Here is a 22,375-nt window from a genome sequence, read left to right on the forward strand (position 1 = left end):
GGCATATGATTCACATCTTTAAGCGTGTCTGCCAAAAGATTCCCTATATTATATAATATACTAATTCTAATATAAATTTGCAATTGTATATTATAATCTACTCAGATACAATAAATTTCCAATGTTACTGTACAAATTTCACATCTTTTTTTTCCCTCTCCCCTATCCTTTTAATTAATTTACATTATTAATTGATTTATTAGATTTCATTGAATTGTTTAATTACTCGGCATTTAAAATTAATTAATAACTTTTTTGCTCAGATTCTTGTTGCGTTTAATATATATATATATTTTCCCCATATTTGTTAGTGTTGAAATGAAGGATACTATAATGGATGATGGTACACTTGAGGGATGCATCGAAGAAATGGGAGAGTTGGCCAAGGATAAATCATCATACCTTGGTATGGAGTTTCCATCAGAAGAAGCTGCATATGAGTTTTATAATGAATACGGAAGAATTGTGGGGTTTAGTATTAGAAGAGATTATTGTAACAAAAGTCAGAAAGATGGTGTTATGACTAGTAGAAAGTTTGTTTGTTGTAAGGAGGGAGAGAGCGAAAAAGATAAACGGTACACGATGATAAAAAATCCTCGAAGTGAGACAAGAACAAATTGTAAAGCATTTATGCATATATCTTTTAAGCGGGACTTGTCGAAGTGGATTGTGTCGAAATTTGATAGTAACCACAATCACCCTTTGCATCTTCCTCAATGTACTCATTTGATGCCATCTCAGAGAAAGGTATGTGATGCTCAGGGTATAAATATTGACATAGCTGATGAGAGTGGAATATCTCTTAAGGCTTCACATGATCTTATTAGTGCTATAGCAGGAGGGAAGGAATTTGTAGGGTTCACGCGAGAGGATCAGAAAACCTACTTACGTGCAAAAAGACAGCGAAACTTGCAATATGGTGAAGCAGGGAGTTTGTTAAGATATTTCCAGCAGCAAGTGGTAGAAAATCCATATTTTTACTATGCCATTCAGTTGGATGTAGATGAGATGATTACTAATATTTTTTGGGCTAATCATCAGATGATAACAGATTATGGGCTTTTCGGTGATGCGGTGTCATTCGACACAACTTTTCGAACAAATAAGAAGTACCATCCACTTGCTTTATTTTCTGGCTTTAACCACTTTAGAATGACAGTGATTTTTGGTGCAGCATTATTATATGATGAAACTACAGAGTCATTTGAATGGTTATTTGAAACATTTTTCGATGCAATGTCAGGAAAAAAACCTGTTAGTTTTTTCACAGATCAAGATCAAGCAATGGCTAAGGCAATTTCACAAATCATGCCTGAGGTTTTTCATGGGTTGTGCACTTTTCACCTAATGCAAAATGCTTTGAAGCATTTAGGTTACTTGTTCAAGAGTGATTCAAAATTTAGTAGCGATTTAAAAGCTTGCATTTATGACTACGAGAATGAGCATGACTTAATTGAAGCTTGGAATTCTTTGATTGATAAATACAACTTGCAAGAGAATGAGTGGATGAAAAGAACTTGGAGAAAAAGAGAGCAGTAGGCGCATGTGTATATGAAGTGGGTATTTACTGGAGGAATGCGAAGCACACAACTTAGTGAAAGTCTAAATGGAACATTAAGGGGATATTTGAAGGGTGATCATAACATTGTTCAATTCTTTACTCACTTCAATCGGATTGTTGTAGATAAGCGGTATGAGGAAATTTCTGCAATATATGATTCTAGACAAAAGTTGCCAAGAATGAAATTGAAAAAGTCTCCCATTTTAATCCAAGTTGCGAGTTTGTACACCCCTCCTATCTTTGATTTATTTCATTGTGAGTTGGATATGTCCCTTTGTTGTCAAGTAAAGCAATTCCATGAGTTAGAAGGAGAAGTTAAGTGCGTGATTGGCTTGTATGGTAATGGTGAAGGGTATATTGTGGAGGGTAGGGTGGAAGTTATTGGGCTAAGAGGAGAAAAAAGCTATCAAGAAATACATTGTACATGTAAGAAATTTGAGAACTTTGGAATAATCAAAGCACTTGATAGAATGAATGTTATGAAAATTCCCAAAAGCTATATATTAGGCCGATGGAGATTGGATGCAAAAGATTGTGAAGTTGAAGAGAAAAATGTTGTAGTGGATGAGGATGATCCGAAGTTGTTAATATTATCACGTTATAGAGATCTTTGTCCAAGAATGGTGAAACTAGCAACTCAAGCATCTATGCACAAACCTGCCTATCAATTGGTTGATGAAGGAATTAAGGAATTGTGTGTAAAAGTAAATAATATGATGAAGGGAGTTGGAAGTTTTGGTACCAATGAATTAGAAGTGGACGACCCCAACTTTGCACAAGTTAAGGGCATAAAGAAGAAAGATGTTGGACACAAAGGGATGGGTAGATTAAAACCTTGGCATGAGATGATGAATAAGAAGACAAAAGTTATTTCACAACATACCCGCCTTAGTAAGGTATTACCTACGTACTTTTGAAATTTCAAATGACATGCATTTATTTTTATAAATTGTGTAAAGTATTGATAACTTTTTGAATTTCTTTAGACTATTGGTCAATCAAGCAACACTACAAATGTTCAAAATTCATCCTCAAGCCAACAGCAGGTTAGCTATTGCTTTATGTTATTTATTTATTTATTATTATTATTTTTTATAAATTGTGTAATGTATTGATAAATTTAACAACTTATGTAGATTATTGGTTAATCAAGCAATATCACAAATGTTCAAAATTCATCTTTAAGTCAACCACAGATTAGCTCTTGTTTTATGTTATTTTGTTTATTTTTTAGACTATATTGTATTAGTGTATTTACTTTTCATGGTGTTTTATGGAGTAGGATGGTGGGAGTCTCTGTTGGCCACAATTGATAACTTATGGGTATAATCTTCTCACACATGATACTAATTCATACTCACCAAGGTATCCACAATCACAACCTTTGTCTTTCCAAGCATCACATAGTCCACAAAGTTCTCAAGTAAGTAATATATATATATATGTTTGTAATGTAATTTAGTCCATAAAATTTATTCTAATAAATTTTCTTTTTCTTTTTTTTTTAATAGGGAATATCACTTAATCTAGTGGGGCACAATCCAATGGAGACCGAATTTAGAAATGAGAGTTCTTTTGATTTTTCTATTTATTCCCAACCGCCTCCACAAAATTGACATGGGGATCCACTTTGTAGTTTTTGTTTTGAGAATTCAAATTGAAGGTTTTTAGAATTTTGTTTTGATAATTTAGAACGGTTGAGACAGATTTTGGGATATTTGGTAGGAGATTTTGAAGTTTAAATGTCTCAGAATTTTGTTTTATTTTTTTTATATAGATGTTGGATGTGAATTGAATATATTTTGGCCTTAAGTTGGTTTTTTTTTTTTTTTTGAAGTTACATTTTTTTTGCTTATGGTTTGATAAATTGATTTGTTCAAATACAATTTTTTTCCCTTTCAATTTCACTTTTGATGCATTTAAGTTAGTTTTGAAAAAGTCAAAACATGTATGGTTTGTTTGATTTTAATTTTAAAATTAATCTTTTTAAAAAAATATAATTTGGTTTCATAAATTGATTTATACCATGAATTATTTTTATTTTATTATATTTTCTATTTATAAAATAAATTTTTTTAACACAAACTCACCTCCTTCAACTTTACAGGACCGCGGGACCCAGAAGATGGCTCCGTCCCTGTTGGGTTTATAGTTTTGTTTTGTTATAGTGAAGAATTAATAAACCCTCACATTAATTAAATAAAATAAAAAAATTAAAACAGTGACGGTTTATGTCACAGCAGTCACGGCTGTGAATCCTCCACAACGGGGCCCTAGACATTTTCGGGTCTGGTAGACTTTTCCTTTATCACCAAAGGTGAAAATTGGATCAATATAAGGAATGACCACTCCTATCAGCTAATTGTAAAATAAAATTTTGCACTTGTCAAGTCACTGTTTTTCAACGAAATAATACCAAAGATAGTAATGCTCCATTTAGGTGAGAAATATTTTTTTAGAAAATATTTTTTTTTTATATTTTTTGGTATTTGATATAGTGAAAAATAAAAATCAATCGAAAACAAGTCTATTTTGATAGGAAATGTTTTTAAAGGGCAAAAAACGTTTTTTAAATTAAAATTTTATCGATGTCACCACACGATCCCACCATCATCATGGCCGCCATCGCCATCACCGCTGCCACCACTATCATACATAAAAAAAATATATATTTTTTCTAAAATAAAATTTTCGTATAAAATGTTTTCGCCCAAATAAATAGAACGTAAATTTAATCCTCACCAGAATCACAAACATATGAAAATTATGCTCCCTAGAGCTTTCTCTGTTTTAACAAGTAGGCAAAAAATTAAATCAAACCCTAATACAGAGATCATTTTAATCATCATAGTGTGTACAAATTCAAAAGCACATATCTTCAGTTGTACCAACTCATCCCACCTTGCACTTGTGGAGACACTGCCGCCGCCGCCTCTCGTTTCTGCCTTTCCATGTTTCCATGCCACCCTAACATGGTTCACAATATTAGCTTAACCGCCTATGCTAACCGGTAAAAAAATTGAAGTTTTGGACTGTATAATTTTAAATTTATTGACTTAGCTAAGATATGTTACAAGGCTAGGCAGGAGCTCTTGTAACAACTCAAATATGAAATATATAAATATAAATATAAAACACTTATTTTTTTACTGTTAGATAAAAGCATATTGCAATTTAAAAATATTTTACTACTTCATACATACTATTCAAATTATTTTTCTTATCAGGTTCATGTTTATAATTTTTGAGATATTTTTTATTTATTTATTTCAAAAAGTGAAATACATGTGATTAGGGCAACAATATATCAAATTTTTTTTAGAATAAATTACATCCACCTCCCTTAAGTTTTTATTCACATAATACTTAACTCCACTTTTATTAATAATCCGTTAGTTATATGAATAAAAAGAATGATATTGTCATATATTTTACTTTGAAATATATATTTATCTTCTCATTTTTACACTATTTGCATTAGTTTCGGTCTTTTTAATTTTACTAAAAATGAATGTTAGTATAATTACTCAAAAAACTGTGAAACTTGTTGTATTTTCTTCAAATCTTAGAAAAGATCAGTTGTAATTTTCTCTTTTTAATGTTGAATTTGGGCAATCTAAGCTCAAGTTTGGACAAATCCCTATACATTTTCTATTGTAGTGAGCTTAGACAAATTCTCAATCCAATTGAATTCGCTTAAGTTAATGCCCTAATGAGAGAGAGAGAAGAGAGTGACCTATAGACATGTCAAATCCATGGTGCTTGAGCTCTCTATATTCTTGACACAAAGCACATTCTTCACAACAACAATGGATACAGCAATCGGTACATGGGCTTTCATCCAAGAAATATTGACCCCTCAACTTGGATCGATAAAAACATGAATACAAACATGAGCAACCACTCACACACAACATCAATGCGTACAGTGCTCCGCTCACTCCACATGCTGCACCACAATATTAATGCATCATATATTGTTATAATTCTGGCTCTTAATTAAACAAAAACAAAAAAAACTAATTAATCAAATTAATAATTGTAATTGGAGACTTACAAGTTGATCCTCTATCCACAATTTCTGCTATTCGACCAAATGTGACACATGGACACCAACATGTTAAGCAACCTGCCACCATGTCACATGTCCATTATTTTATCAAAACAAAAAAACTCAAAATGAATTTAATTCACATATTTTAAATTTTGGGACTTACAACAATGTTACATTTGTTAGTTACAAATTAAATAATTGGAATATGGAAATCATCATAATCATCCTCATTATTTATAAAAACTACCATTATTATTTTCAAAAATTCAAAAAAAAAAAAATGGAAGGAAAATTCATAAAAGAATTTATTAGGAAAGTACTGAATACTACTCACTCACAAATATATATGCAATTAGAAATGTTAGTTGTATATTATTATAGATGTATCTTATCTATTTCTATTGTATCTCTCTCTATCTCTATCTCCTTCTAGTCTTATCTCTATCCTTTTATGTACCTATTTAAGTTTCATTTCTGCCTATATACACAGGCTTCTCCTATTGTATTATTCATTCAATTCAATATACAATCTCTCTATTTTTCACAACATGGTATCAGAGCCTAGGGTTCTTTCCTAGCATTTTTTTTCTCCCGTTTTTTTTCTCTGGCAACTTGTTTCTGTCCTCTGTCCGTTTCTGCTGGTTTCTGCATATCTAGTCCATTCCTGTTTCAACGTTTGGACTATACCTACCTCTTCGTCTCTTCACGACGAATTCAAAGCCACCAGATTCACCTCCATCGGAGTTACCACGCGCCTTCCAAAGCCAAGCACGTCGGTTGACGCCGCCTCCACTCTCAGCACGCTCCAGCACACGCTGTCTCAGCCGCTCCGACGTCGGCTTGCCCATCGGCTTCCGCATCAGTCGACCTCGGCTTCCCCCCAGCGCCTCAGCCGCCCTGCCGTCGGCTTGTCCACCGGCTTCCGCGTCAACCGACCTTGGCTTCCGCCTTAGCTGCATCTCCTTGGCTTCCGGTCGGCTTCCCTCAGCCATTTTCCCTACTTTCTCAGCCGCTGACGTCGACCCTACTCCAGCACTGCCTCGCTGCTGACATCATCACAGCCACAGTGCTGCCCTCCGTCCTACTTATCCCTAAGGTTTTTGAGCCTTCTGAATCTATTGGTGCCTTCCGTTTTGGCATTTATGGATCGTACAATCCAATCTGTTTCTGTTATCCATGATGGGTCTAATTATGTTAGTTGGGCTCAAGCTCTCTCTAGTTTCATCAAAGGCAAACACCTTTGGCGGATCATTATTGATGCTCTTCCCAAACCCCACCAGAAGGAGGATGAGATGGACTCTGCATTTGATGACTGTCTTGATGAATGGGAAAGTAAGAATTATCAAATTATTACATGGTTCCGGGCTACCTCAGTTCCTTCCATCCACCTTCAATTTGGACGCTTTCAGGATGATGATTCCCTTGCCTCTCCTGCCAAAGCAATTTCGGATTTCTTGAAGGAACGTTATCAGACCACTGGACATGCTCATCAGTATCAACTGTTGCAGACTCTTCATCACATGCGCCAGGCACCCGGTCAATCTCTTAATGACTTCTTATCCCAAATGTCGTCTGTTTGGGACCAGCTTACTCTTTCTGAACCTCCATGGGCTCATTCTGATGATGCACAGCTCTTTATTACTTATCGGAATCATCAGCAACTATTACAGTTTCTTATGGCTCTTCATAGCACTTTTGAGCCTGTGCGTGCTTATTTGCTTCATCGTTTGCCCTTGCCCACTTTAGAGCAAGCCATTACTGAGCTCCTATCAGAGGAGACTCGTTTTGGGAGTCTTAGATCTCAAGACATGGATTCTGTTCTTGCTACGCCATCTTCTAAGAATTCCTCATCTTCACAGCCCATCATATGCAGTTACTGTCGTAACCGAGACTTGCCAGCCACTCATTCTCTTGTTCACTGCCAGGTTCGTGATTGCTTGACTTGTCACAAGACTGCTCCGGGCCATCTCCAAAGCAATTGTTCTCGAGCTCCCTCTACTACTTCATCTAAGAAAGGGGCTTTTCGTTCGGGTCTCAGTCCAAACCTGGCCACAGTTCTCGCTCTGTTGCTGTTGCCTCTAAGGGTTCTTCTATTCCTTCCTTCTCTGTGGATAATGTTGAGCCCATTATCCACCAGGTGCTCAACAAATCTGGTACTCCTCCCTCTACTGCTCTTTCAGTAACCTTAGGTAACTCTTCATGGTATTTTGATTCTGCATGCTGTAATCACATGACTTCTGACTTCACTCTCTTTTCTTCTTTGTCATCATCATCTTCTGCTCCCACTATATACACTGCTGATGGTTCTCATATGCCTGTTAGTCATATTGGCAAAATCTCTACTTCCACTGTGTCTCTTTCTGATGCTTACCATATTTATTCTCTTAAAATGAACCTTATCTTTGTTGGTCAATTATGTGAACTTGGTCTAACTATTACCTTTTCTGCTAATGGTTGTTTGGTGCAGGACCCTCAGACGAGACAGATCCTTGGGATAGGCCGTAAGCATGGACATCTGTTCGAGCTTATCAATCTTCGCAGTCCACACAAATCATCTACTGTTGCTGCTGCATCTATGATTTCTCTGCTATGGTCCGCACTTATTTTTCTCGTACTATTAAGCTTTTTCATTCTGATAATGCTAAAGAGTACTTAGATTCTGATTTTCTTTCTTTTCTTCGAGCTCATGGTACTTTCTCTCATCAATCTTGTGCAGGCACTTCCCAACAAAATGGACGAGCTGAAAGAAAGCACCATCATATTCTAGACACTACTCGGGCTCGTCTGCTATCTTCTTCTTGTTCTGAAAAATTTTCAGGGAAAGCTGCCCTCACTGCCATACACACCCATCAATCGTGTCCCCACCCCTGTAATAGCTAACATTTCTCCTTACGAGCGCTTGTATGGTTCTCCTGACTATACCACTCTTAAAGGTTTTGGTTCTGTTTGTTTTGTTCTACTTCAGCCTCATGAACACACTAAACTCGAACCTCGTTCTCGTCTTTGTTGTTTTCTGGGGTATGGTATCGAATATAAAGGGAATCGCTGTTGGGATCGTATCTCCAAGCGTCTTCATATTTTCCGTCATGTGGTCTTCTGGGAACACAAAATGTTCTCTACTCTTTCCGAGTTTCACCTACCGCCGTCCACCCACTCACTAGTCTTCACTGATGTTTCTATAGATCTGTTTTCTGATGACTTTGATGCAGATTCTGGCCCCATGCTTCCACAGCTACCAACGCCTATCGTCCATCCTGAGGATCCTATATCAGCTGATGGCCCTACGCCTTCTCCAGCTCTAGTGGAGGTTCCTTCGGAACCGATTTTCATTGAGGTTCCTCCTCCACCTAAGCGTCATTCTACATGGGTAAGGCAACCTTCTGTTCTTCTCCGTGATTATATTGTTGGTTCCACTGCGTTTTGCTCTCATGAACCTACTTCTTATCAAGCAACTTCTTCTAACCCTCTTTGGCAACAAGCTATGACTGATGAACTGCAGGCTTTCGACCAAACTCATACTTAGGATGTGGTTGATCTTCCTCCTGGAAAGCGTACTGTTAGTTGCAAATGGGTTTACAAGATCAAAACTCATTCTGATGGTTTCATTGAGCGTTACAAAGCTCACCTTGTCGCCTGGGGATTTAGTCAAGAATATGGGATTGACTATGAGGAAACATTTGCTCCTGTTGCCCGTCTTACTTCAGTTCGCAGCTTACTTGCCATTGCTGCTGCTCGCCACTGGCACCTTTCTCAGATGGATGTCAAGAATGTATTTCTCAATGGTGATCTCACTAAGGAAGTTTATATGCAACCCCCTCTTGGTTCTTCTGTTCCTTCAAACAAGGTTTGCAAACTCCGTCGTGCTTTGTATGGTTTAAAACAAGCTCAACGTGCCTGGTTTGCCAAGTTCAGCTCTACCATTCATAACTTTGATTTTTCTTCCAGTGCCCATGATTCTGCCTTGTTTATTCGTAAGACAGAGCGCGGTATTATTCTCCTTCTCCTCTATGTGGATGATATAATTATCACTGGAGATGACACAGTGGGTATTTCTAGTCTCAAACAGTTTCTTCATCGCCAGTTTGAGATGAAAGATTTGGGTGCACTTAGCTACTTCCTTGGCTTGGAAATTTCTCAAGATTCCTCTAGTTATTTTCTTACCCAGGCCAAGTATACTTCTAATCTCTTGGCTCGTGCTAGCCTTACCGATTGCAAGACTGTCACTACTCCAGTTGATCCTCAGACTCGTCTTACACCTCTTGATGGTCCCCTATTGTCAGATGCCACTTTATATCGCCAGCTAGTTGGTAGTCTTGTCTATCTCACAGTTACTCGTCCAGATATTGCTTATGTTTTTCACATTGTTAGTCAGTTTATGACTGCTCCTTGCTCTCTACACTATGCTGCTCTGGTTCGCATTTTGCGCTATCTCAAAGGAACTCTATTTCATGGTCTTCACTACTCCCCTCACTCTTCTCTTCAGCTGCATGCCTTTTCTGATGCCAATTGGGCAGGGGATCCTACTAATCATCGTTCCACTACTAGGTTCTGCTTCTTCTTGGGAAACTCTCTCATTTCCTGGCGTAGCAAGAAGCAAACCCTTGTTACTCATTCTAGTACCGAGGCTGAATATCGTGCTCTTGCTGACACTACTCAGGAGCTTGTGTAGCTTCGTTGGCTTCTTTCTAACATGGGTGTTTCTCATTCTGTTGCCACCAATCTTTATTGTGACAATCAAAGTGCTATTCAGATTGCCCATAACGATGTCTTCCATGATCGCACCAAGCATATTGAGATTGATTGCCACTTCATACGACAGCATGTTACTAGTGGCCATGTTCGTCTTCTATTTGTTACTTCTGCTGATCAGACCGTCGACCTTTTCACCAAAGCTCATCTTCCAGGTCGCTTCTGTAATCTCCTCTCCAAGCTCAAGTTGATATCTGAATTACCACCTTGAACTTGAGAGGGGGTGTTAGCTGTATATTATTATAGATGTATCTTATCTATTTGTATTGTATCTCTCTCTATCTCTATCTCCTTCTAGTCTTATCTCTATCCTTTTCTGTACCTATCTAGGTTTCCTTTCTGCCTATATATACAGGCTTCTCCTATTGTATTATTCATTCAATTCAATATACAATCTCTCTTTTTTTTCATAACAAGAAAAAAGAAATTTATACATAAAATTGATATTAGAAACTTTACAATAAGACTAATGTGACAATTGAACCATTCTTTGGATACTTTTTTATGGTACAAAGTATTTTCAAATTTTTAGTGTTTCATTAATGTGGCAATCAATCATCATAATCCTCACATTATAAAAATACCAATAGAATTTGCTTGGGCTAACCACAGCAACTTAGAAACAGTTTTAATAGTTATATTTGTTGAACCTCAACACCAAATTGTACTGTCATTTATACTTTTATACTATCGTATAAAGTATATATAATTTTTTGTATGAATTATTTTTTGTTTCAACTTTTCAATTCCTAAACTACCCTTCTTCCATATTTGACCCAACTATGGTTCTTTGTAATTGTCAATCTATAATTGCAGATTTTCATATTCTCCATTACAAATGTAATAGATTCTCCATTACAAATGTATGGAGAGAATCAAAATCTTATAATTGAGAATACTCAAAAAAAATTTATAGATGGGTTTACTCAAAAAAATTAAACTTCACAAATTTTATTTTTATTTTTTTTGAAAAAAGCTAATTATCATTTGAACTTTTCCACCTTCAAGTATAATAAATATTTAATAAAATATCATAATCTTAAAAAAAATAAAAAATTAAAAAACATAAATTTTTACAATCATATTCAACGATGTGTCATTTTATTGAATTATTGCATGATAACCACATTTTCAATAGTACCAAGCACGTCTTCTTCTTCTTCTTTTTATATATCCGTGATCAAATAACCATTCAACCAGTAATATTTCATTTGGTTTGAGTGTTGAGAAGATAAATATAATAGAGAATGATTAAATTCCTAATAATTTAAGTTTTTATTAGATGGGGTGCTTTAATTTTTTTAATGAAATCAATTAACCATCAAATAAAATTTTGTCATAAAATAAAATTTCAAAACTTTTTGGTAGGGTGATGGGTTGATGGAACCCCCATCACCCCTGTACTGGAGGTCGACCTGATAACTACACACCCGCACACACTCCTAGTATATTTTAGAATTCAATTTTGTTTCAAACTAAAAATAAATAAAATAATTTCATTGTGTTACATTGGCTTATTTTGCCCTTAGTCATTACCAAAAAATATTTTTTCTATTTTTCTATACCTTTTGCATAAAAAGTCAAAAACACTAATTAAAATAGTCAGTTTCTAAAGCAAACAATAGTGGACGTGTGTGAAAAAACAACCGAGTAATGTGTAACAACAAAGAGGACTTACAACTGGTAAAATCATCACAACAATTACAGAGATTAGTGGACCAAGGGACCGGAGTATGATGAGAAGAAGGCAAGGCTCGAGACGCCGCTGCAGGAATGGTGGTTGTGGAGGCAGCGGTGTACTCAGAATGGAAAGTAAGCGGTGTTGGTGGCAGTGATGGCGTTGGTGGTGGCTGAGGCGGCGCTGATGGTGGTGCCGGAGTGGACATTTTCTCATTTGATGTTGAAGGAAACATGGAGAGAGAGAGAGAAGTCAGATTCTGAATTTTATTTTTATTTTTTTAAACGTTGCGTTGCTTAGAATGTTTGTTTTGAGTAGCGGTTGGCGGACCGTTATGCTTGCTTTCTTTTTCGTTTTATAATTTTTAAATTTAAACAAGCGACTAACTCTTAATAGATAGACTTATTATCAATAGGTTTGATGAGAATTAATGATATTTTTTATCAAATATTATTAAAAAAGTCATTAATTATTAATTTTCAGTGATAGTTTAAAAATGATCATAAAAAAGTCACTAATTATATGTTTTAGTGACAATTTAAAAAAATTGTCACAAAAAAGTATTATTAATTTTTAACTTTCTGCGACAATTTGAAAATTTTGTCACAAAAAAAGTCACTAATTAAAAGTTTTAACAGCAATTTATAAAAATCACACTAATTGTCAATTTTTAGCGACATATATAAAAAAATCGTCTCAAAAAATTAATTTTTAGCGACGATATTACTCTAACTGATTTTTAATAAGATTTGATAAAAATTAAATCTAATTATTAGGATGTATGAATAAATTTATTAGCACAGAAATTGGTCAGGAATTCGTCAGGAACTAAAACTTCCTGGTGTATACCCCCATTCAATAGGATATTGTTCTTTCTATATTTCTTAGCCATATAATTATTAGGGATTAGATTTTTTTTGAGTTAGTCATTTGATTTAAGAGAATGATTGGATTTAGTAGGCTCATTTTGCGGCCGATTTTGGTGATCTAAATTATTTATTTTTAGGACTCGTTGAGTAAAATATTCATACAAAAAATTAGATGATCGGACATTGCAACAGTTATATGTTTGAATTACATTTATTTTTTAAAAATAGACAGCAATTATAATTTCAAAAGTAGTTATTAATTTTTTTGTAATACAAATATAATTTAAACATATATTTACAATCATTTTAATTTTTTACTTTAATATTCTACTTAACGAGAACTAAAAAATGAGCAATTCGAATCACCCATATCAGCCCCAAAAATAGGCTCACCAAGCTCAAATATTTTCTCAAGTTGAAATGACCAACTTAAAGAAATCCAAACCCTAATTATTAAGCCTTTGTTATTGGTTGAGCACACACCCAACGTAAAATTCTTAATAGATAAGATAATTACTCGTCATAAACAGTGGCGGAGCCACATGGGGCCTAGGGGGGTCACGTGCCCCCCTGAATTTTTTATTTTTGTTTTACATATATATATAAATAAATTTTTAAACAAAAATAATATTTAGAATAAAATGTCAAGAGCATTTTTAAATTTATGAAAACAATAGTTATTGTTTTATTGAAAATGAAGTGACTACAACAAATTATATTTTTATGTATGAAAATTTTATGAAAAAACCTCACTATAAAGGTAATATCCATTATTATTGATATGCAAATATAATTAATCTCATTATATATATATATATATAAATTACTCAGAGTGTTAGTTATATTTGTATGTGGAGTTCACCTTTCATATGTTGCTTTACTATTGGTTGGTGATATCATATGTCAATAATGACATGATATTACTATTATATGCAATTTTTACTCAAATTTTGTAAAAATTTAATTTATCTTACCATTATATAATTTATTTTAAGACTTAAATATATGATTGTTTTTACATTGTCCATGATGCACTAGTTACACGCAATACTTTTTTTCGATTTTACTCGAAGTTAATTGTAAATTTTTATGTGAAATACTTTTGTAATAATTTATTTAAGTTTTTGTAATTAATATTAATTCAAAAATTATTATTATCTTCTTACTGTTGGTTGTGGGGAAAAAAATTAAAATTGTAATTAAGAAGTGCCCCTTCTAATTTAGTTTCCTAGTTCTGGCACTAATCATGAACTGATAAAATTTTTAGAAGTGGATTCCACTAATAAATTGTATAGAATCTTATAAATTTATCTATATTCTTTTTATTATTAAAACTTAAATTTTTTCAGTAGTTTTAGGAAGCAAAAAAAAAAATTCAGTTTTTAGTTTTTTATCCATTTTGAGTCACGTTACCTCTCATATTTTTTACCCACAAATTTTGGTTCCAAATTTTTTACCCATGAATCGATATATTTGATTCAAAATTTTGGATCTTGTTCCAATCAAAGAAAATAAAAAATGCTTCATTTACAAATGGTCCATTTCAAAGGTAAAGTCGTCATACAAATTATTTTGTGTTGGTTAACTTGTATATTGTTTGAAATGTAATTTTTTTTTTTAATAAATAATGCTGACACTTTCTAGGTTATGAAGTTCTGGTTTGGCTTTTCAAATCTATTTTCAGAAAAATTTTGTAAGAAACTAAAAATTAAATTGATGGAAAAAAAATTAAAAACACATCATTTTTATATAATTTTATCTATTAGGAGGGTAGAACTAATTTTTTGAAATTAATTTTTTTTGATATTTATTTTTGTTAAAATAATTTTTATTTTTTCAAAAGTCAAACATGATCACAATTTTAATGCCAATATTAAACCAATCCATTAAATAAAAAAAATCCAAAATTAAAAATATTTCATATATTAAACATATCGATTATTTACACATTAAAAATTTAATAACCATCAATTACATGATAACTATTGCGGGGACATATTTTGTGAATGACAACACGTGGTCAATGTGACGCTGAAGTGTCAGCCGAGGTGCCACGTGTCTTGGTCATGACGCCGAGGTGATCTTGATCAGGCCGAGGTTATCTGCAAAGATACCGAAATCCGAGATGAGCGGATAAGGGACATGAGTCCTAGAATTGGGAAGGTCCTTAGTATGGATAAAGATAAAACTCTTAGGGAGTTTATCTCTATGTAGCTAGGAGTCCAAGATGAGCATTAAGCCAAAGTCCATTGAAGCTATGCTTCTACAGGGATCAAGTTAGTTCTAGCTATAAAAGTAAGGCACCCTTGTGGGTCTAAGGTATGTTTTTTATGCTCTGTCTAGTGAGTTAAGCACTATTAGTTATCTTTGAGAGATAATTACTAACTTGATCGTCGGAGTGACGCCGGGTGGACGAACCACCGTCAGACTCTTATCTTTCTGTAACAGGTTGTTCGAACTTAATCTATTCTGCCGGTGTTCTCCTGCTGAGTATTCCCTGTTTGGTTGTGTGGTCAAAAATCAACACCCACAATTTGTCAGTGTTTGTGGGAACGTAAGGAGAATAGATGGCCAACGACGGACAGAAAGAAAAGGTCGGGGATGACATCCCTAGTAGGAGTGGCAAACACACTGATCCTAATATAGAGGAAGAGAACTGTAATGAAGAACCCTGGGAGCAGAATCCCGGGGAAAAGGACGTCGACCAAGAGGGAGACGTACCAAAGAAGGCAGGCCGAGACGAGTATTACAACGAAAGCGACCTCTACGTATGAAAAGATAGATGCCTGAGTAGGGACGGTGAGATAAAGGAAATTACAAACAAATTGGCAGACCTACAATCGGTTGTCAACCCCATGATACAGAACAACGTCATGCAACCACCGTTTCTATTGGAAGACACGCCGATTCCAGTGGCCAAGAACAATGCCCAGAAAGAGGGGGCAGAAAGCAATCCCTGCAGTCCCTCAGCATGACAGGACAAAGGAGCATTCGCATCAGCCTTCACGGGAGGTCGGGCAAGGAAGATCGATGAGAGCAGAGTCTTAGAAGACACCTCGTGCCAAGGAAATTTATGTCAAGGAACATCGACATGTTCAAGAGAATGAGCTTTGTTTTGACACGATGAATGAAGGGAAGTCCAAGAGGACTCATAACGACATCGAGAGCAGCGCACCAAAAAGGCTTAAATTCGTTGATAGCCGAGCCCCTGGAAGAACTAAGGAGGATTTGAGGGACTACCTCCAGAGGAAGCGACAAGATGCCGAGGTTACATCTCCGATCAAGCCGAGAACGTCGTTCTCAGTAGAATTGGATAAGTTTAAGGCCCCGAAAAGGTTCCACATGCTGAGATTCTAGATATACGACAGCAAGTCTGATCCTAACTTTCACATCGGCTTATATTTGAACTCAATGGCACTGTATACCGAGAACAAACCGTTGCTCTGCAAGGTGTTCCCCTCATTCTTTGGGAAAATCGCATCAGATTGGTTTCACAAGTTACCGAAAGGAACTGTGAAAAGTTAGAAAGGCCTTGCCGAGATGTTTGTGGCCAGGTTTATTACAACAAACTACAGCCGTTGAGGGTAGACTCCTTGATGGCTCTGAGAATTGGCGAGGATGAAAGCCTCAGGGCTTATGCCAAAAGGTATTATGAGGTGTTTAACTGAATACTAGGGTGCAACCAAGAGTTGGCAGTCGTATCATTTAAGAACAGCCTGAACGATAACTGCATGCTTCGAAAGTCACTAGCAAAGACTCTGCCAAAGAGTATGGAGGAGCTCATGGCCAGGATCGAGAAATATGCCAGAGCAAAAGAGGATACGCTGGGGACAAAGGTATCGAAACAGGAGAAGAGGAGCGGCTCGTCAAAGTAAGGTCGAGCTAATACTGGATATAACAAACAAGAGACAGGACTGAGGGCTGCACAAGCAGCCACCACCGTATTCTGGATCCCAGTTTATAAAGTTCTGGAAAGAATCAAAAACCAATCGTATTATAGAGCACTAGAGAAGATTCCTGGTGAATTTATGGGGAGAAGCCTGGGCAAGCACTGTGCCTATCACAATGAGGATGGGTATCTGATTCAGGGTTGTAGGGCCCTAAAAGCACATTTGGAAGATCTAGTTACACAAGGTCACCTAAGGGACCTAGTAGATGAGGCCAGAACGAGAGACGAACAGGCAAGGCTGCCCCAAGCACGGGCTGCACCACTCCCACCAACACTACAACTGCAAGCAGACAAGCCTCGAGTGATCAATGTGATTCACTCGAGGGTCAATGAGAATAAGGTACGTGGGGAGACCCAGAGGGTGAAACATTTACAACATGTGTATCAGGTCCAGCAAAAGAGGCCTAGGATAGACGAGTACTAGGGACCAATGGTGTCATTTACTGAGGCTGACCTAGACATGGTACAGCATCCAAACAACGATGCTCTAGTGGTATCTCTCAAGATTGGAGAATGCCAAATCAAGCGCATTCTGATTGACCAAGGCAGCTCTTGTGACATCATGTATGTCAAATGTTACAAGGAGCTCGGCCTTCACCAAGATGATCTTGAGCAGTCCAACAGTCTAATGGTCGGGTTCAATGGAACGCTGACCTGGCCCATGGGAGCAATAAATTTGGAGGCACAGGCAGGCACCAAGAAGGTAAGCACAGAGTTCACAGTAATTGACACCCCGTCCCCTTACAATGTCATCTTGGGAAGGCCATGGTTGCACGCAGTGAAGGTTGTTCCCTCAACACTGCACCAACTGTTGCGGTTCCCAACAGAGCATGGAATTGAAGAAATTAGAGGGAATCAGGTACAGGCAAAGAATTGCTCCATGGCAACAATAAAATCCATCTGCAACGTACGAGAAACAGAAACAGTAGACATTGAGGACGAGGACCTGGAGGTCCTGGATGACGTCGGCAAAGAGTCGGTCGACAAAAGCGAGAAAGCTTTGAAGAAAATTCTGATCCAGCAAGGGGATGAAGAGCACTTCTTCTTTCTCGGCTCAGGCGTGACAGAGAATGAGGAAAAGGAGTTTGAAGCATTCTTGCGAGCAAACATAGAGGTATTTTCTTGGACGCCCTACGATATGCCTGGCATTGACCCCAAGGTAACATGCCACAGACTGAACGTAGACAGGTCGCCTAACTCGTCATTCAGCGAGCAAGAAGGCCGACATTGGTTCATATGGAGGCAGTAGAGGAGGAAGTGGACAAATTGTTAGAGGCCAGAGCCATTCGAGAGGTAAACTACCCAACTTAGTTGTCAAACACAATTGTTATGAAAAAGAAGAATGGAAAGTAGAGAGTCTGTGTGGACTTCACTAACCTGAATAAGGGATGTCCCAAAGACAGTTTCCCACTCCCCATGATCGATCAATTGATGGACGTCACTGCAGGGCATGGAAGGATAAGCTTCCTGGACACTTATAAGGGGTACCATCAAATAGCAATGTACCCCCCTGATGAGGAGAAGACTGCATTTATCACCCCAAAAGGGCCGTATTGCTACAGAGTGATGCCTTTCGGGTTGAAAAATATAGGAGCAACCTATCAGAGGTTAATAACCAAGATGTTCAGACATCTGATTGGAAAAACAGTGGAAGTATACATTGATAACATGGTTGTGAAGACCAAAGAAGCTAAGGATCATCTGGCCGACTTAAAGGCAGTTTTCGACATCCTTAAAACATATCGGCTCTGACTCAATGTTCGAAATGTGCATTTAGAGTTGGGTCTGGTACGTTCTTTGGATACTTGGTTACCAGAAGGGGCATTGAGGCAAGCCCAGATCAAATTTAAGGCCATCCTGGATTTGAAAAGCCCAACGTCGGCAAAGCAAGTGCAGATGTTGACTGAAAGGGCCGCAGCCCTGAACAGATTTATAAGCAAAAGTTCAGATAAGTGTAAACTATTTTTCAGTCTGTTGAAAAAGGCCACAGATTTCTTGTGGATAGAGGAATGTGAAGTCGCCTTGGCCGACTTGAAAAGATACATGACCACAACTCCAGTTCTCTCAAAGCCAGTACCTAGAAAGGAACTGTTCTTATACTTGGCAGTTTTGGAGCATTCAGTGAGTGCAATGGTAATCAGAAAAGAGAAGGGAGAACAAAAGACAGTATACTATGTGAGTAAAACCCTAGTAGGCACAGAGACCAGATATTTACCCCTGGAGAAATTGACATTGGCCTTAATGATGGCCTCTAAGAAGTTGAACTATTATTTCCAAGCCCACAAGATTGTGGTATTGACTGAGCACCCCTTGAAGTCCCTGCTACAACAAGGAGATCTAACAGGCAGGGTAGCCAGATGGGCAATAGTACTGGGCCAATACGACCTGGAATTTAGGCCTAGAACAGCAATTAAAGGCCAAGTTTTGGCCGATTTTGTGGCCAAGTTCACTCTTTGAGCCATCCCACATTGGGCTTCGATGAGCTGCGGTTTACGGTGTCTAGGGAAACAAGAAGAGACCCAACTGGGAATGAAAAACCCCACAGTAGAGTAAAAAAAAGAAGAAAAACTCAAGTCCTGCGACATTTACATCAGTGACTCATTCTGCTTGTTTGTTGATAGGAGTTCAAACCGTCAAGAAGCGCAGGCAGGAGTAATGCTAGTATCGCCAGATGGGCGGATGTTAGAACAATCTATTCAATTAGGGTTTAAGGCCTCAAACAATAAAGCAGAATATGAAGTACTGATCACAGGATTGAAATTGGCAGCAACAATGGAAGCCGACGAGGTGGTAGTCTTTTGTGACTCCCAACTTATTGTGAACCAGGCAATAGGCGAGTATACAGCCCGAGATGAAAGAATGATAGCCTATGTAAAAGAGGTTGTCAGACTGTCAACCTTATTTTAGGATTGCCGGCTACAGTGAGTTAGCCGAGATGATAACAACCATGCCGATGCCTTGGCTAACCTAGCTATTGCAATGAAATCAGGGGAGGCAAGGACAATACTGGTTGATTACTTGTCAGGCCCAAGTGTGGAACCACTAATCACAGAATATGAAGCAATGTGTGTGGAGATGGGTCCAAGTAGAATGGATACAATAGTAATATTCCTTAAAGATGGAAAGCTGCCAGATGATCGTAAAGAAGCACACAAGACCAGACTGAAGTCGGCTAGGTTTAGCCTAACAGCAGAAGGACATCTCTACAGAAGGTCTTTTACTGGTCCCCTTTTGAGATATGTGCATCCCTCCCAAGTTAAAGACTTCTTGTATGAAATACATAAAGGAGTATGTGGAAACCATGTTGAAGGCAGATCACTTGCTCATAGGGACATTACTCAAGGGTACTGGTGGCCTTACATGCAGAAGGATGCTAAAGCCTATGTCAGAAAGTGCGAAAAGTGTCAAAGGTTCGCACCTTTGATACATCAACCAGAAGTAGATTTGAACCCAGTGTCCAGCCCTTGGCCATTTACCCAGTGAGGCGTGGATCTTGTTGGACAATTTCCCCAAGCAACTGGACAAAGAAAATTCCTGCTGGTAGCAACTGATTACTTCACAAAGTGGGTAGAAGCGGAACCCCTTGCGAAGATTCGAGATATTGATGTGAAGAACTTCATATGGAAGAACATCATCACCAGGTTTGGGATCCCAAGGGCAATAGTAGCAGGCAATGGTACACAGTTTGACAGTGAGCTAATCAAAAGCTTCTGTGCAAAGTACAAAATCAAGAATTACTACTCCACTCCAAGTTTCCCTCAGAATAATGGTCAGACAGAAGCGTCCAATAAAACTATCTTGGATGGGATCAAGAAGAGGCTGGAAGCAGCAAAGGGAAAGTGGGTGGAAGAGTTGTCCAATGTACTCTGGGCATATCGTACGACTTCAAAAAGATCAACTAGGGAGTCTCCATTTGCCATGGCTTATGGCACTGTAGTAGTCATCCCACTAGAAGTCGGCATCCCAGGGATCAGCACCCAGGGAGTAGAGAATGGGACTAATGAGACATTCATGGCCCGAGATTTGGACCTACTGGAAGAAAGAAGAAAAAGAGCAGCAATTCGGCTGGGGGCATACCAACAACGACTTGCTAGGGCTTACAACAAGAAGGTTAACTCAAGAGAGTTCAAAGTTGGGGACCTTGTGCTGAAGAAAGTGGTCAGCAACAAAAAGGATCCTAGGGAGGGCAAGCTTAGCCCAAATTGGGAGGGGCCTTATAGACTTATCTTTGTCGCAGGCAATGGGACATATCGGCTTGAAGACAGTGAGGGTAAAGAGTTGCCAAGACCTTGGAACACTTGCAACTTAAAGTTTTTCTATCATTAGATTTTTTATTTTTTCGAAGTTTATGTCATTAGCCTAAGTAATAATAAAATTTTAGCTTGATTTTGTAATTTGTGTAATAAGACTAACCAGTCCTTTGGCAATGTTTACGATTGAAACATGACGAATAACTTAGACTTATTATATGGCAGAGTTGAATTATACTTGCATATAATAGAGTTGAACTAAGTTGGCGATATTTCTAAGTGAAACATGACGAATAACTTAGACTTATTATATGGCAGAGTTGAATTATACTTGCATATAATAGAGTTGAACTAAGTTGGCGATATTTCTAAGTGAAACATGACGAATAACTTAGACTTATTTTCTGACAGAGTTGAAATATACTTGCATATGATAGAGTTAAGCTAAGTTGGCGATGTTTCTAAGTGAAACACGACGAATAACTTAGACTCATTATATGGCAGAGTTGAAATTATACTTGCATATAATGGAGTTGAACTAAGTTGGATTAACTTGGATTTGCCATGTCAACAAAATCAAACTCAGATTGGAACTAAGTGCATTTCAGTTAGATTAACAGAGAAACCAAGGTTGATAACCTCAGCTAGTTTTTGTTTGAATCTAACTTCGGCCAAAGACTATAGGCACATGCTTAATGTGAACTTAAGTAAAACTTAGGTTCACATTAGGGGGTAGGGAGTTAGAGAATGATAAATAAGCTTACAAATTTGAAGTGCTTGGGACTTGTTGAAATTTTATAAACAAAATTTACAAATCAGAATAGGCTTAACACTTGTTAAAATTTCAAAAAAAAATTACAAGTTGAAGTTAGCCGAGGTTATATTGGAAAAAGTATTTGAGATACATCTTACCCGAGGTAACCAACCATGTCGTCCAAACTTGGAGAGGGTAAAGTCTAAAAAGATAGCATATGAAGGTAAAAAGAAATACTGAATAACACTTGCAAAAATATTTTTGATATTTTTGAGTGTTAGCGGAGGTGTGCCAATGGTTGGCCGAGAAACAGTCAAGGTTTATATCCAAGGTATTATACCCCAGAGTTATTATACAGTTAAAGGCATACTTTGAAGAAGTGCAAAAATATTCTAAGTATGGAAGTGTGAAAGGCATGAAAGAAAGCAGTAAAGCATACATAAAACTAATATTCCACACTTGGAAGAAAAGAGAAGACTTGCATTCAAAAAAATGCACTTCGGCTTAGCAA

At 37.1% G+C, this 22,375-nt stretch overlaps 1 protein-coding gene and 1 pseudogene across 1 annotated transcript; one reads left to right on the forward strand and one right to left on the reverse strand.

Annotated features, from left to right (window-relative positions):
• The first annotated feature begins 333 nt into the window (after window positions 1–333).
• On the forward strand, window positions 334–1,539 carry LOC114323366 (protein FAR1-RELATED SEQUENCE 5 pseudogene; annotated as a pseudogene).
• A 2,763-nt stretch (window positions 1,540–4,302) lies between these two features.
• Window positions 4,303–12,346, reverse strand: LOC114301245 (protein PLANT CADMIUM RESISTANCE 2). The gene is made up of 4 exons (XM_028246174.2): window positions 12,043–12,346; window positions 5,619–5,690; window positions 5,298–5,510; window positions 4,303–4,528 (listed from the first exon to the last, which is right to left on the reverse strand). The coding sequence occupies exons 1-4, from the start codon at window positions 12,275–12,277 to the stop codon at window positions 4,440–4,442; spliced, it is 609 nt and encodes a 202-aa protein (XP_028101975.2). The 5' UTR covers window positions 12,278–12,346; the 3' UTR covers window positions 4,303–4,439.
• Window positions 12,347–22,375: the final 10,029 nt, after the last annotated feature.

This window comes from Camellia sinensis, chromosome 10 (assembly GCF_055761805.1).
Source record: "Camellia sinensis isolate YWXY chromosome 10, ASM5576180v1, whole genome shotgun sequence".
NCBI lineage: Eukaryota > Viridiplantae > Streptophyta > Magnoliopsida > Ericales > Theaceae > Camellia > Camellia sinensis.

Excerpts from the sequence above, each read along its gene's own strand:
- LOC114301245 (XM_028246174.2), bottom strand. The coding sequence starts at position 12,277 with ATGTTTCCTTCAACATCAAATGAGAAAATGTCCACTCCGGCACCACCA. Across the intron at positions 5,691-12,042 it reads TTGTGATGATTTTACCAGTT|GTTGCTTAACATGTTGGTGT; the intron begins GTAAGTCCTCTT and ends ACATGGTGGCAG. Across the intron at positions 4,529-5,297 it reads TGGATTTGACATGTCTATAG|GGTGGCATGGAAACATGGAA; the intron begins GTCACTCTCTTC and ends GAACCATGTTAG.